Source organism: Callorhinus ursinus, unplaced genomic scaffold, assembly GCF_003265705.2.
Source record: "Callorhinus ursinus isolate GAN/ISIS: 27379988/994484 unplaced genomic scaffold, GSC_fseal_2.0 scaffold45, whole genome shotgun sequence".
Taxonomy (NCBI): domain Eukaryota; kingdom Metazoa; phylum Chordata; class Mammalia; order Carnivora; family Otariidae; genus Callorhinus; species Callorhinus ursinus.
Window position 1 is genome coordinate 6,883,526 of NW_027397107.1, and position 15,857 is coordinate 6,899,382.

At 58.0% G+C, this 15,857-nt stretch overlaps 1 protein-coding gene across 1 annotated transcript; it reads right to left on the bottom strand.

Annotated features, from left to right (window-relative positions):
- Nucleotides 1-4,005: 4,005 nt before the first annotated feature.
- On the bottom strand, nt 4,006-15,158 carry ISG20 (interferon stimulated exonuclease gene 20). The gene is made up of 4 exons (XM_025893027.2): nt 15,046-15,158; nt 14,545-14,796; nt 5,382-5,582; nt 4,006-4,224 (listed from the first exon to the last, which is right to left on the bottom strand). Exons 2-4 carry the CDS (start codon nt 14,770-14,772, stop codon nt 4,138-4,140), a joined length of 516 nt encoding a protein of 171 aa, XP_025748812.1. The 5' UTR covers nt 14,773-14,796; nt 15,046-15,158; the 3' UTR covers nt 4,006-4,137.
- Nucleotides 15,159-15,857: the final 699 nt, after the last annotated feature.

Genomic DNA, 15,857 nt, shown 5'->3' on the forward strand with positions numbered 1-15,857 from the left:
CCTTGCCCCCATCTAAGAATCCGCTGAGAATGGGGCTGGAGGGGAGTGGGCTGAGAAGGGATAGGCAGGCCGGGTGGCGGGTGGGCTGGGGCGGGGTGGACAGAGGAGAAATGGGAGGGGCTCCACAGAAGGGGAAACCGCTGAAGAAATTGGGGGCATCTAACCTGGAAAGTCAAAGACTCGGGGTAGAGGTGAGAGACATGAAAATGATCTAAAGGTGGGTGACAGTTTACGACATACAAGTGGAATTGCATTTATCCTGGGTGGGAGCCTCAGTGGGGCAAGGCCTGCACTTCTAAATCAGGGGCCCCACCCCACCGAGCAGTGCTTTCAAGACCGTGAAGTCTCTGCCTTGGGACATATCCAGGCCCCTGGCTGAAAGGAGTCAGGTGGGAGGTGGACTAAAGCTCAGGTCTCAAACTGGTGGCCCACGGGCCAGACACAGGCCTGAAGGGGTTTCCACTGGGCAGCATTTCTGCACGGCCACAATTGGCTGAGGCTGAGTGGCACCTGCCCCGTCCAGCTGGGCACGCATTCCCAGTTCTCCACGGCACATCAGGCCCCAGTCACTCCTTTATTTCCTGCACTGGCTCCTTAGAGGAGGCCCTGCCCAGGCCCTTCTTCTTCTCTAGGCTCACCCTGTAGGCCCACCTGCAGCAGGAGGAGGTGGCAGGACCTTCCCATGGGCTCGGGTGAGACCACATGTCATGAGCCAGATAGAGCTTTCAGCTGCTAGAAACCACCACGGCAGGCACCTCCTCTGCTCTCCTCGGGCTGCCATTATGCCAGGACCCATCATGGTCTCGGGGACTGGGTCTTCCCACCCGGGACAGCAGAGTTACTCTCCTGGCCTTTCTGCCCTGGAGCAGAGATAGTCCCCCAGGGTATTTAGGGTCTGGGAAGGGCACCCAGGGCAGGTGCACTGTGAACTGAGATAGAAGGGACCAAGTGAGGAAGCGCACCCCCTGGCCCCCGGTCCAGGAGGGCGACGCAGGGGGACAATGCCAGCAGGAGTGGGTCTGCAGGATGGTGGGGCAGGGTTGGGGGGGTTGGAGATGAGAAACTAACCGGGGGAGCAAAGTGGGGCAGCTAAAGGGCTCGGGAAGGAGAGAGCAGAAGACAAGGCGAGGCGGAGCCCAGCTCGGCCCTCTCCCTATGTGCCTGGGGTGGAGCCCGACCTGCCCTTGCCAGGGCTGGAGAGCGGGAGGGAGTGTGCTCCCTGGGCAAGGAGGTTCCACCTGCAGCCTATATAGGCTGGGGCAGATTGCAGGGCGGTTTTGCTTGCCTGGCCCCATCTGCTCCCACGAGAGCGGTGGGAGTTGGGACCAATAGTCCCATTTTACGGATGAGGAGACTGAGGCGGAAGTTGTGCAAGGCCGAGTCTAGCCCCTGGGTAGGAGCGGGCCTCCTGGGCATTCACCAGGTCTGGGCTGCTGGGTGCGGGTCTTCTGTGGACGACAGGACTCGTCCGTCCCAGCAAACATCACCTTCCTCTCCTCCGCGCTTTACACCCTCGGCCAATGACACCACCACTTGCAGGCCACGACTCCGGTTGTGCTGGGACCCAGGGGGGTCGGGAGTCCCGCGGCGCAGGCCAGAGGCAGGCCTTGATTTTGATTATGATCAGTGGTGCCAGGGGCCATTTGCGGGTCCCTATCCCCCACCAGCTGGGGCTGGGCAACCGTGCGTATGAGATCCCCAGCTTCTTCTCCCCCCACCTGATGGATGGGTCACCTGCTCTCTCGGAGGTGAGACACACAAGCCAAGTCAGCCTGACGCTGAAGCTGGTGCTCTCTACTGGCTCTACAGAAGGTGGGGGGTCTCGCGAGTGGGGCCAGGGCCCACGGCACATGCCCCCCCCCCAGGTCCTGACCCTCACTCAGTGCCCCCCTGGGAGGCAGGGTGGGTGCCTCCCCACTGTGGGCATCCAAGCACCACAGCCAGAAGCGGAAAGCTGGGTTAGAGACTTCCTTGGGGAACCCCAGTTCACCCCTCCTTTCAAGGTGGAAAAGACCTCGGCCTGGGAGTCCGAGAGAGCTGGGGCTCACCTTCCAGGCCCGGCTGTAACTCACTCTAGCTCAGTGGCTGAGGGAGGGTGGCCTAGAGGGTCCCTGCTACAGCCCCTAGCCATTTTTAAAGTCACAGCCCCTCACACCTCATGCCTCCTAAGTGTTCCCTGGGCTGCTTTGGCCTTGGAGGCCCCCGGGACCACAGACGGCCCAAGGGCACCGCCTGGTGGCCAGTCTCAGCCAGGCAAGGCAGCCGCAGAGGGCCCGGCCACAGCCCTGAAGTCGGCTGGGCGGTGGGGCAGGAGAGAACCCTGAGGGAGCAAGCTGCACCTCCCTGATCTCGCAGACGTGTGAGGGAGGGAGCCCCCCGGGTTCCCAGAGGTCAGTGTGCAAACGGGAGGCACTGCCACTATAATGCAGTCTGGGTGAACAGCTCTCGAGTTTGGGGTCCGGGGGGCCTGGATTTGAATCCCTCAACCTCATCTCAAGTCCCTCATCTATGTAGTGCGGCTATTTAGGTCACGTTTTTCAGGGCTGTGGACCTCTCTCTGCATGAGCAGGCGGCTGGGGGAGACGGCAGGGGACAAGGCCGGGCCGGCAGCAGGAGTCTACCCTGGTGGTACTCAGACCCCAAGCCGGTGGCTCTCAACCGTGGCCGCACATGACAATCAGCTGATGCTTCACTGTGGCTCTCAAAGCATGGTCCCGGACCAGCAGCGGCAGAATCAACGGGGAACTTGTGAGAAATGCAGATTCTGGGGCTCCACCCCAGACCCGCTGAGTTGGCAATTCTGGGGTTGGGGTCCAGCACCCTCCAGGTGATGCTGATGCTCTGTCCTGTGTGAGAATGCTGTGCTTAGGGACCGGGGTTGCCTAAAAAGCATCTCAGGTGATTCAAATGTCCTGGGCATCAAAATCACCGGTGGAGGTCCTGATCAGAATCAGCTGCCCCCACAGCCCCCGACACACACATACACACACACACACACACACACACACACACACACACACACTAATTCTGGTTTAGAGGCACCCGGGCACAGATTAAAATAATGACTACAGCTGATTCCAATGAGCAGTTACTGTTTTGATGTGGACTCTTCTCCCCACAGCTACGCATGCCCTTCCTTCAGAGGTCCGGCCCCTGCGGCAGAGTGTAGCTGCTCTCCCTGGGGTCTCCTAGATCAGAGTGATGCAGACAGTAACCACCCGTTACTGACATTTGCTGGGTGTTTAAGCTCTGACAGGCATGGTGCTAGGGGCTTTGTGTGCAACATTGCACAAGAACCCTATCAATTGTTAGAATTCCCCATTTTTGGGGATGCCTGGGTGGCTCGGTCGGTTAAGCGTCTGCCTTCGGCTCAGGTCATGATCCCAGGGTCCTGGGATGGAGCCCCATGTTGGGCTCCCTGCTCAGGGGAGAGCCTGCTTCTCCCTCTCCCTCTGGTGCTCCCCCTGCTTGTGCTCTCTCTGTCAAATAAATAAAATCTTTAAAAAGAAAAGAATTTCCCATTTTACACATGGAGAAACTGAGGCACGGGGAAATTAAGTAACTCAACTCTAGCTACTAAATGGCAGAACCAAGACTCCAACTTAGTTCTGACTTCAAAATCCACTACCTGTGCTTCCTCATTTTACAAGAGGAGGGATGACTTGCTGAAGGTCAGCACATTCTCCGTACCTCCGTGCCACAGCCGTGGCACCCATTTCAAGATGGCACGAATGGACCTCTGAGCCTCTGTGCCACTGCCCTGGGCGTAAATGCAACAGGAAAAGGGAGGCGGGGCAAGGCTTTAGTTACATGCCACCTAGATTCCTCCAGCTGCTTCTTGGATACACAGGATTCAAGATTATTCAGGAAACCGACCCCCCACTCCCGCCACTCACCCCCCCCAACTCCGTTCCAGCTCAGTCTTGATGGTCTTCTAAGCACCACACGGACTGGGGCCCATCACCCTTACCCGGCTCAGAAAAAGGCAAGAGGAGTATCCAATGATGGAGTAGAAAAAAAATAGAGCTATTTTACTGCTAAAGACGCATTTTCTAAAAGCAAGGGGGTTGCTGTCTTGAAGAGACGAAGACTTCGGGACGAAGACGGAGCTCCAGTCCTGCTCCACCAGGCAGGCCCTCAGCGGGCTCGAATGCGCTGGGAGATCCGGTAGAGCTCCATGGTCGCCCTGGCGTCTTCCACCGAGCTGTGTCCAAAGCGGCTGTTCTGTAGACATAGGTACAGGCAGGGGTGTGGGCTGGGGGTGAAGGCAGAGACCCCGTGTGACCCGGGCCTTCCCCGCTCACACCCCAGGTTCCAGGGCCCGGATGTGGGTCAGTGGGAGAGCCGGGCCGTGCCCTCCAGGTGCTAATCAGCCAGTGGGGGTAGGGGGTGCTGCAGACTTGCTGTCAGACACTTGGGGAGCTCCAGGGCACCAGGCCCATATAAAAAATAGGTCAAAACGATGTTTCTAAAGTGCTACCTCAGTGAATCCGTGTGCTGACCACTCTGTCCTTGGTCCTGTGTGCCACAAGGCTAACAGAGGGGCCCAAATTCAGGTCCCTTCCCTGTGACCTACACAATCCCCGGTCGCCCGGCCAAGCGTGCCTCACACCTCAGGCTGGGGCTCCTGCTCCCCCCTCCCCGTCCCCCTCCACGAAGACTCACCCTTCGGACCAGTGCACACCTGCCCTCCTCCCGGCCCACCCGTCCACCAAGAGTTGCTCAAGCACAGGGTCCAGCCCTGCCGAGCCGTGCGTCTCCAGTACCCCGTCCAGCCTGGCCCAGAGTAGGTGCTGATAAATGGCTGTTGACTGGGAAGGCCCCCACGTGGAGCTGCGACTGTTAGTGTCTGGCCCACCGCCCTGGGCCCTGCCAGCTCGGTGACCTCCCAAGCACCAGCACCCAGGCGCCTTCGCCTGGAGGTGCTGAGGAGTGGGGGGCCCCGGGAGCAGCAGTAGCTGTGCCTGATGGGAGCTGTCAATACCTCCACTCCCTGCATAAATCTGAGGTCTGTGGGATTTCCCAGAGGCCTGCAGTGGGATTAAGCTTCAGTCATCCCGGGGCAACTGGCTTGAGTTTAAAAACACATGAACAAAACCTTTATTGGGTGCCTTCCCTTCCCTGCCTCACATCCTCGCTCTCCCAGTGCAACCTGGGGTCACCTCTTGAATAAACCTCCCGCACTCTGGTGCTTGTCTGGGGCCGGGGGCCAGGGAAGCCCGAAGCCAGCATCCCTCCTTGCTCGCGAGCCCACGGCTGCTCAGGACTTTGTGCGGGGGGGCAGGTGGTGGGCAGAGCATCTTTGGGGCCAAATGTGGGGGTTCTGGAGACCCTGGGGGGAGGGGGCCCCCCGGAGCCCGGGAAGGCAGGGGGTTGCTCACCTGGATGTGCCGCCCGAGGAGACGCTCACTGAGCACCCGGAGGGAGACCCGCTTGCAGGATAGCAGGTTGGCTTCTTGCCACAGCAGCCTGTCGGTGGATGTGTCGTAGATGGTGTAGTTGCTCATGTTCTCTTTCAGCACCTGGAAGTCGTGCTTCAGGTCGTGACCCACCACCAGCTTGCCTCTCAGGAGCTGCAGGATCTGGCCGGGAAGACACACAGCCCGTGCCTCACGCAGGGTCCTCTGCGTGGATCTGGGGCAACTGGTAGGAAGCAGCCCCTCCTCAGCTTGTTGTGTGACTGTGAGCAAACTGTCCCCCCTCTCTGGGCTTCCAACCTATCCTCTATAAAATGAGGAGACTGGACCGGGCCCCTCCTCACGCTCAGTAGTTGAGGTCCATGCCAAAGGCGTGTCCCCAACTCCTTCAGTGGCTTCCACGTGTAATAGCAGTGGCCGTTGCTGAGCACGGCCCATGTGCCAGGCTAAGTATGTCATCTAATCCTTTCAACAACCCTACTGTGGCAGGCACAATAATGACCTCCCAAAGATGCAGACACGTTGCCTGGCAGAGGGGAGTTAAAGTTGCAGATGGGCTTCAGGTAGAAGACAACCTCCCAATAAGGGAGATCACCTGGATTACCCGTGTGGCCCAACATAATCGCAAGGGCCCTTATATGTGGATGTCAGTGATTTGCCCTGCGGACTTGACGTGCAGCTGCTGGCCTTGACAAGGGAGGAAGGGGCCAGGCGTCCGGGACACGGCGGCCTCCAGAAGCTGGAAAAGGCAAGGAAACGCACCCTCCCGCAGAGCTTCCAGAAAGGAACACAGCCAGGCCCACACCTCGATTTCGGCCATTGAGACCCGTGCCAGACTTCTGAACTGTGGAACGGCGAGCTAACACATGCCACTCAGCTTATGCTTTGTTACAGAACCATGAAAAGCTAACACAGCGATGAGAGAGGCCTGTATTTGACTGACATTTTGCAGAGGAGAAAAACTGAAGCACCAAGAAAGGGAAATAATTTGCCCCAGGTTACTCTGCGGATTTTAAAGCAAGTTTGCGGATCCCTTGGCACCTCTGCTCTCCAAAAATGGAGCTCAATCCCCCTTGCCTCAAACGAATATGGGCCAGCCTGTGTGACTTCTGACTTCTCTGGGGGCCAGTCCCCCAGCAGCCCCGAGCTACCCCGAAGCCACCTGCTGGAGCGACCACAGGCAGGCAGAGAGCCATGCCCGAGGGGCCCCGGCGCCAGCCACCGGATGGGTGGGCAAGTGAACCTCCGACGATTCCGGCTCCGGGCCTGTGGGACACCTGAGCCTCCCAGCTGGCCCCATCGGCCAAGCCCTGTCCAAATTGCAGATGCACGAGTGAAGTAAATATTGACCTTTGTTCGAGCCACTCTGTTTGGAGGTGATGCGCGAAGCACCGTTAGATCACTGGGATAGTCACAGAGCTAGTTAGTGACTCTGCGAGAGCCAGCCTTCAAAGCCAGCAGGCTGCTCATCTCCACCACACTCCCAGAGAGGCTGCTCCAGGCCCCCACCAGCCACACAGCTGAGCTTTGGGGAGCAACCCCTGAAGTACCCTCACACGTGCCCAAGCCCACCATCTTGCCTCTATCCTGACTCCTTTCCCATGGTGGCCCTGTGGACAATCTCCTACCTCGAGCCACAGGGGCCACTCCCCTCTCTTTACCTTGGCTGCCATCAGAGAGGATGGGAGGGGGGATCTCGGGCGGAGCTGAGGGGCAGCTTGGGGCTCAGGCCCCCCTTTGGACAGCTCTCCAATAGCTTCTGCGCTGTCTTCTGTGCCTGGGGGAGACTTCTTACAGGGCTAACACCCTCCCGTGCCCCGTTTCTGCTTCTAATGGCCTCCTGGGACATCACGTGGGGCATTGCACGCTCTCCCTTGGCCACCACAGGATCCCTGTGGCCACTCTACAGAAGGGGAAGCCAAGGCTCAGAGACACGAGGCGACTTGTCCATGGGGTCTGTCCATCTCCTGTCAGCAGGCAGTGTCACCAGCCTGCCCATCACCCCCTCCCCGTTCCCGTGGTTTTGTCGGTTTGTCAGGGCCACCGCTGCACAGAGCCCACAGTCAGCCTAGGGACTGGGGAGGCTCGCTTGAGGAATGGAGCTGGGCCGGTCGGATGGACACCAGGGCTGCTCACGCTTGGGCTGAGGCATCACCCGGTGAAGCCCCAGACATCCAGGACTCCGATTTCGCATTTCGACAGCTGGTGCCGCTGCTGCTGATCCAGGGCTCACGTGAGTGGCGAGGGCACACGGCCTCAGCAGCAGCTCAAGGCCTGCGTGTGGAGGAGAGCGCAGTGGCCAGCCCTAGGGCCGCGCTGGCGGCCGGGGGTCACGCGCCCTTTCTTGCAGACATCCTTTAACATTCCCGAACAATGTGGCCTGTTTTCCCCCAATGAGGAGCTGGCTCGGGGCCCAGTTCACACAGAGCCCCGAGGGACTGTTTGCCATCCCAGAAACGGCAGCCACTGGGTCCCAGGCACAAGATGACGAGTCCCTGGGAGGTGGATTCTTGGGAACTTAATCACTTCCGGAGCCCGAGGGTCTGGGGGCTGGTTGGGGGGCAGGGTGTGTGGTGGTGGCTACAGTCAGCACCACGGGACTCAAGATGAGACAGATAAAATACAAGGGGAAGACAAGCAGAAGGAAGAGGAAGCCGGGAAAAAAGAAGAATCTATTTGGCAGAGAGATGCCCGCAACTGTGCAGGCCAAGGATGCCGGGCGCGGGGCAGGGAGAGACTGCAGGTCCTGGCTGTGTGCTCTCAGAGGTCAAAGACCACGTCTGGGCTTTGGCTCCCCAGCTGTACGGTGAAGGCCGGGAAAGGTCAGGCTCCAGCGGCCCCTTCGCAGCCAGGGCTCCACGGACTTCCTGAGGCAGGACTGGGGAGGGAAGTGGGGGGCCTGCTGGAGCCCGGGGGTGGGACCTCAGGGCTGTGCGACCTGCTTTGGCCGCGGGACCTGCCCTGAGTCAGCGTCAGGAGGCAGGTGTGTCAGACACAGAGGCAGAGTCTCAAATTCCTGGAGAGAGCCCAGTGGGTTGGAGGAGGGACATTCACCCACCTGCTCTCGTCGCTGGCCCCGGGCCAGGGGACTTTCTCACCTCCCCCGGGCAGCTCTCAGCACGAGGATTCCGATTTCCCTGCCACAGGGGAGGGGACTGGGGGCCAGAGAGGTGGAGAGGCTTGCCCAGGGGACATAGATGGTGACTTGAGAGCTGCAGCGAGGTGGCCGGATCTGCCTGACCCCGTCCCTATCATTACAGTTGTCCTTGTCACCACCTGCTGAGAACCTAGTTCAGCGGTAATGATGTCGGAGGGGAGAGTGGTGATGGACCCGCGTCAGCTCTCTGAGGATTTGCTGAAGCAGGAATGGGGCCCCTGTGAGGCTGGAATCGTCATACCATCTTACCGACGGGGAAAGGGGGACACGGTGGCGTGTGCCGGTGTCACACGGAAGGGGGATGACAGCCTGATGCCACCGCATTCCCACTCTCGTTCCAAGTATTTCCCAGATGTGCCTGATCAGAAAAATCACCTGGGGCCCTTGTTAAAAATCCAGAGGGCCAGGCCCTTCTGTCACCTTCTGGAGTGGCCCCGGTCCCCTCCTTCCTCCGGTCCCCTGCCCCACTCTGCAGGTGTGCCCACCCCAGCTTGTGCCTCATCCCACAAGGCTGCTTCTGCTGGGGGAACCCTGGATGGTGAAGTCATCCTCCTCCAACTGGCCAGGCCCCAGAGATACCGGCCCAGTGGCGGGGCCCCGACAGTGCGCTTGGCCCAGGCAAGGGCGGCTATACTGGAAACAGCTGTAGGAGGGCTCCCTTCTGCTGCATTTCCCTCCTAAACCGGAAGGCTTCATGGGATTCAGTTGGTTTGTGTGCCAACTAAAAATGTAATTATCCCTCCCCAATCCCGGTCACGGGTAGATGCTATTCAACAGACTGGGTTAACATTAAGAGAGCATTAACTTACAAAAAATAAACTATAACCGATTAAAAATTACTGTTAGAAAAACAACAACCGCATTAACCCACCAGGTGAGAGCCCTGAATCCGAACATCGAGTTGAACCACAGCTTTGCTATGTGTCCTTAAGCAAGTCGCTGCCCCTCTCCGGACCTGTCTCCTTATGGGTTCTCTCCTGCGCTGACAGCCTGATTTGTGGGGCTCTACAGAGCAGTTTCTCAACTTGGACACTGTCGATACTTCTTTGGTGTCTGTGTGGCCGGGGAAGGGGCTGTCCTGTGCACTGTCCTCTCCCCACTGGATGTCAGTAGCAGACCCCCTGCCCCACTTATGACAACTAGAAATGTCTCCAGATACTGCTAAATGTCCCTTGGGGGGCAAAATCACTCCACATTGGGAACCACCGCTCTAGATGATGGTCAGACCTAGAGGTTTCAGAAGATAACAGGCAGTCACTTTCCACTATAAAAGTAATGTGACCACATTTCAAAAAAATAAAGAGAGAAGGGAGTAGGAGTAGCAGGATCCCATGTACAACCCTCCTGGGTGGGCCGGGTGGGGCTTCGTGGCTCCCCAGGGCCCTGCTGGCTGCCATGGGCTAGTCTATGGCTCAACAGGAGCTGGGCCCACTTGCGGCTCCCGTCGGAGGAAGACAGGCTGGTGAGCAGCGTTTGAAAGTTGCCTGCGTGAAACCAAGGCCTGGCGAGCCCTAGACTCACCTGAGAGGTGTCACCCAGCCCTGGGGGGGGGGGGGGTCTGATAAATGGCTGATAGGCTTCTTCCTTTTGGGACCCCCCCACCCCAGCGCATCTTGGGACCCGTGAGCCCCGTCTCTGACTTTGGGATTAGAACCTATGGGTGATAGAGTGGATCGAGCTGCCTCTGTGTCCTTATTCATGGAAACAAATGACTGCTGTTGCGTTGTCCCACATCTTCACGCACAGGCTGGGCCTGACACCGTCCCTTATATACACTGGACACTTAGCATTCCGAGAGCACATTTATACATGTCGATCATGGGACTGAATATCCCAGAGCAAATTCTGGAGCCAGAATTTGGGTCTCTGCTCTACGCCTTCCTTGGACAGTTTGCTCAGCCTTGTGCCTCTGTTTGCTCATCTGTAAAATGGGGTAGCAATGCTGGTTAACGACTTCCCAGGACTCTTGTGGGGAGCAAAGGCAGTGGTGTGTGGAGAGTGCTTAGAACAGAGCCAGGACATGGTGCTGGATTCCCCTGTGCTGCTTCACCCACCCTGTGTCACAGATGCTCCTACTGGCACAGAGAAGTTTAGCAACAAGCCAGAGGCCACAGACCCATCCACACACGTCTAAGGACAGTGTGCTTGCCCTCCGGCCCCAGGCTGGGTGTGCATCCCTGCCTCCTGGCAGCCAAGGCCAGCATGAGGGCAGAGGCAATTTTGTTCCACACAGCTGCCGGAACTCCTGTATTTTGTGAAAATCAATTCGACTCTAATCCCACAAACATTCTCAGGGTACCTTCTGTGCGCAAAGCACACCATCCAGTCTGGGGGCAGAAAAAAATACATCGCAGCCATGTGGAACTAGGCAGACCAGGTGTGTGGACGCGCAAGCTTTAAAGTACAGGGGCCACAGCAAGGAGAACTAGAGGCCCCACTTGGGGAGGTGGGGATGGTGGGCAGGGTGGGGGAGGGCATCACAAAGGACTCCTCTGGCCTGAGCCTGCCAGCGTGGTAGCTGACTCAGGGGCAGGGATGGGGGCTGGGGGAGAGTAGGGGTGTGGCTGGATAGTGGCTGAGCTAGGAAGGAAGGCAGGAAAGGCAGGTCGGTAGGGTTTGGAGGTCCACGAGTGTTGTGCTGGGGGACCTTGGGCAATGGGGAGCCATGGGAGGTATTTGAACAGTGGTATGGGGAGGCTGTGATCTGAGCCAGGCCTGGGAAAGTTTCTCTGGAACAGCATCCCTGCTGTTCAGGCAGAAAATGAGAGCCCAAATCTAAGACCACGGTTCTCAAGGGAAGTCAGAAAGGGGACTCAGACCTATCATGTGAGCGTCTGCCCTTCTTTCTCCATGGGCACAGCTAGTGACCATCAGCCGCGGGCCCGGCATTGTGCTTTGGGCTACAGGCCGTGGCACTGCATGCAACCTACTGGAGGCCAGGGAGGAGGCATTAGCACCCCCTGTCACTGATGAGCAAACAGGTTCAGAAAGGTTCAAGAACTTGCCAAAGGTCACGCCAAGCAGTGAGTGATGGAGCAGGAGATGTAAACCCCAGGTGTGGTTCAAAGGTCTGCCTGGTCTCTAGATTCTTGGCTCCCTCTCTGGGCAGGGCTCTGAGCTACACACGGGAAGCCTCGTGCCTGGCCCAATCTCAGCTGAGATTCGAAGCATTCTGCACCGAATGTGGATGGGGACCTAGGCAGCCTGATGCCCAGGCCAGTGCTCAAAGGCATGCAGGGACTTGGTTGCATGTCGAGACCAGGGAATGTGAGCAGCATTTCCCTGCTGCCTCCTCCCCCCCCCCCCCAACTCTGGGCTCTCCAGCCTTTCTGCCGCTCTGCCAGGGAGGCAGCGGAGGGCTGGGGAGAGGAAGACCGTGAAGGATGGAGACACCTGACTGCTCAGTGGGGAGCTGAGTGTGGGGAGCTCCTGCCATGTCCCCGGGCCTCCTGTTGACCCCTGAACACCCAACCCACCCTTCCTTATGTTGCCCTCCCTTGCTTGGTGACTTTGGCCACCTCCATCCTGACATTTTTTTTCTTCCCAGTCCACTGTCCGCTGATGCCTTCCCAGGGGTTCTGACTTGCCCCCTACTGCCATCTCTGCTCACTACCATCTATCCTCCACAGCAAGCCCCGTTCTAGTCTTCTCGAAACTTGGGTTTGATCCTGCCATGCTCTTGCTCAAGAATCTTCCATGGCTCTCTGTGGCCCACTGGGTTGCAGACACAGGCTCCAAAAACCCCTTGTGAATACCACCAGCCTCACGGAGTCTTTCCAGAGCCATGCGGATGTACTGCATCCCCAGCTCAGGGCTCCCTGGCCTCCTCTTAGTACCTACAGGACAATGCTGTCCAGTAGACATATAATGGGAGCCACATGTGTAATTTTAAATCATCTAATCACCATATTTAAAAAGGTAAAAATAGGGGAATTTAGTTTTAATATGTTTCATTGAACCCAATATTCCAAAATACTATCATTTTAACATGTAAGTGATATAAAAAAGTATTGAGGTATTTTATGAATTTTTTAATACAAGTCTTTGCAATCCCATGTGTATGTTACACTTACAGCACATCACGGTTCAGACCAGTCACTTTTGGGGCGCTCATAGCCACATGGGGCTCGGCGGCCCCCTACTGGACACACAGCCCTAGAGGTCTGAGCCTAAGCTCTAAATCCTGACCACCTTTCATTATGTGAACCTTTGCGAGTCACTTAGTGTTATGGGTTGAATTCATACGTTGAAATCCTAACCCCTAGTACCTCAAAATGTGACTTATTCGGAAATAGGGTCATTGCAGATGTAATTGGTGGAGGCCATCAGGGCCCTAATACGACAGGACTGCTGTCCTTATAAACGAGAACAGGGGCATAAAACACGCACACAAGGAGAACACAGGCGAACATGAAAGCAGAGGTTGAGCTGACGCTTCTACAAGCCAAGACACACCCAGGACTGGCGGCCGACCCCCAGATGCTGGGAGAGAGACGCAGCATGGACTCTCCCGCACAGCCGCAGAAGGAAGCAAGCCTGCCGACACCCTGAGCTTGGACTTCCAGGCTCCATGACTGTGGGACAATAAATTTCTGTTGTTTGAGCCCCCAGTCTGTGGTACTTCGCTACGGTGGCCCCAGCAAACCAATACACTTAGTTCAATCAGGCCTCAGTTTGCACATCTGTAATATGGGGATAACAGACGATTGTAACAGCTAAGGAGTCCTTATAGAGGCACTCTCTCTAGGCACTTTCTCAGTCCTCACGATAATCCTATGAAATTGCTACTATTATTACACTCAGTTTCTGGTTCAGGGGCTGGAAACTGGGTACACAGAGAGGCTGCCCAAGCAACTTGCCCAAGGTAACTCAGCTGCTAAGTCACCAGCCAGGATTCAAGACTGGCCCTCTTAACTCTGGGTTTACAGCTCCTGAGAACCCTCCTGGTGGTTGTCCCGTGAGGTGTGAGCGAGCTCCAGACCACCGGTGCTTGGGAAACAGGAGCTATGGTTGCTTATGTTTTGCGTTTAAATCGGGCATGTGGTGTGTGCACCTGGGCCAAACCTTGGTCCTCTGTTCCTCCGGGACTTCCCCCAAGCCCAGGCAGCCTAGAAACTGGTGAATTTACTTGCCCTTCTAATCTTCCCAGAAGTGACTAAAGCTGGTGCAAGAGAGGCTGAGTTTGCTTTCCATCTAGTGATTCAGAGAAACAGAAACAGAAACCGGGACCGGGCACCTGGGTGGCTCAGTTGGTTAAGCGACTGCCTTCGGCTCAGGTCATGATCCCGGAGTCCTGGGATCGAGTCCCGCATCAGGCTCCTTGCTCAGCGGGGAGTCTGCTTCTCCCTCTGACCCTACCCCCTCTTGTGCTTTCTCTCTCACTCTCTCAAATAAATAAAATAAAATCTTTAGAAAGAAACTGGGACCTGAACAAGTTATCACAACTAGGTGAACCGGGAGGGTGGGAAATCTTGGGGCCACATACTGACCTCAAGCTGATGGAAGGCCTACCATGGGTCTGGGCACAAGCTCTCCCCTCCGTCCAGGGGCTCCAGCCTATTCTCCAAGACCAGGAGCCCCCTACCAAGGGCCCAGCCAGTGAGAGCCCTGTTTCCTCATTTCCTCGTGGGGCTGACCAGGGGCAGCCAGGGGAGAGAAAAGAATCCCACCGTGGGGAACATCAGGTGGAACCCAGTTGCCCCATCACAAGGCCAGCAGGGTGGACCGGATGCCCTGAAGTTTCCCCAGGTGTGAGTTTAAGGCTGTCTGAGGGCAGGAGGCCTTCGCAGGGATGCCCTAGTGCACCCTCATGTAGAGGTGGGGGGAATCTGCCACATCTGGGGTCACAGGTCACAGATTTGGCATTTGGGGAAGGTGCCAGGGAAGTGTGCATGTGGATGTGTGGCGGGGGCGGGTGGGCCGCGGCCTCCCCGCCGCGCTGGCCTGACCGGCGGACAGCCCTCCACTCACCTCCTGCCGGGCCACGGCAAATGGCGTGGCCGCCTCCATGAGCTGAGGCGTGATCCCGCTGACCGGGGTCCTGTAATCAGTGATCTCCCCCTCGGGCCGGATGAACTTGTCGTAGAGCACGGTGCCATGGAAGTCCACAAGGCTGCAGCGAGCCAAGCCGCTCTGCCGGCCGGGCCCCAGCCCCACCATCTCGCAGTCCATGGCCACCACCTCGATGCCGCTTGCCATGCTTCAGCGGGACCCTCAGACGTACTGGAGAGGGGAGGCAGGGGAGCATCACCCAAGGCCCAACCATGGCCCCAGGTGTCTTCGGCCACCACCCCACCAGCCTGTGCCCTCTGCCCGTTTGTCATGAACACCACCCAGCAACAGGCAAAGCTGGCCTCTTGCCCATCCCGCCCGGCTTCCCGAGCCCAGCAGTCCCGGGTCCTCGAGACAGGAAGGGCCGCCCCCCACGCCCTCTCCCCCCACGCCCCCCACACCGCCCCAGCTCCCACTCACCTGCCTGCCTCTGCTGCCCTCAGCTCACGTCTGCCTGTCTGGTACCACTTCTCCGCTAGTGCAGTCACTCTGAGCTGTGACTCATCTCTGACTTCACGCCGGGAATCCCGACCCTGTTTCAGTTTCTGTTTTGTTATCAGGCGAAGTCAGGGGCAGGAGGCCGGGTACACGGGCTGCGCCGTTCCAGCTCCTCGGGCTGCCCGCAGCCTCCCTGTGCTGGTGGCTCACCTTCGCCCCTGCGCCCCCCCACCCCCACCCCACCAAGTTCTCAGAGCCTTCCCCTTCTCAGATGATGTGGCTGATAGGAATCCAGCGGATTGCCACACCTTCCCCTTCCCTTTCTCACCCTCCGCCTACCTAGAGAATAAACATCCCCAGGATCAGAGACCACAGAATGTCCCACAACTTCGGGGCCCACTCCAACCCGGACCCTGGGGGGGGGGGGGGGGGGGCTCTTGGGACATTGCGGCTATTAATAGGCAGGGCACGAGAAGGCTGGGTGAGAGTGGGGCTAGCCCACCCCCACCCAGGGAAGGCGAGGAGGCCGGGAGGGAGCCCCTAGGGTCTCCAGGGCTTCAGGGGTGTCTCAGAATCCACCATCTGTCTGCCCTCAACAGGTTCTGCCGCCAGCTGGGCTGATACTGTTGGAGGACGATGACAAGAAAGCCCGGAAGGAGCCCCCACCAGCCTGGCTACACTTCCCAGGAACTACACGACCCCCTCCCAGGCTAGAACTCTTACCTCTTAAGACAGGGCCTGACACATAGAGCACTCGGTACTTACTGAATAGAGGAATGAGTTACAGCTGGGAC

Bases quoted from the DNA above. Each gene is read 5' to 3' on its own strand.
- ISG20 (XM_025893027.2), bottom strand. From the start codon at position 14,772: ATGGCAAGCGGCATCGAGGTGGTGGCCATGGACTGCGAGATGGTGGGG. The intron at 5,583-14,544 runs GTGAGTGGAGGG...CTTCCCGGCCAG, and splicing joins TTGCCGTGGCCCGGCAGGAG to ATCCTGCAGCTCCTGAGAGG. The intron at 4,225-5,381 runs GTGAGCAACCCC...CTATGTCTACAG, and splicing joins TCCTCGGGCGGCACATCCAG to AACAGCCGCTTTGGACACAG.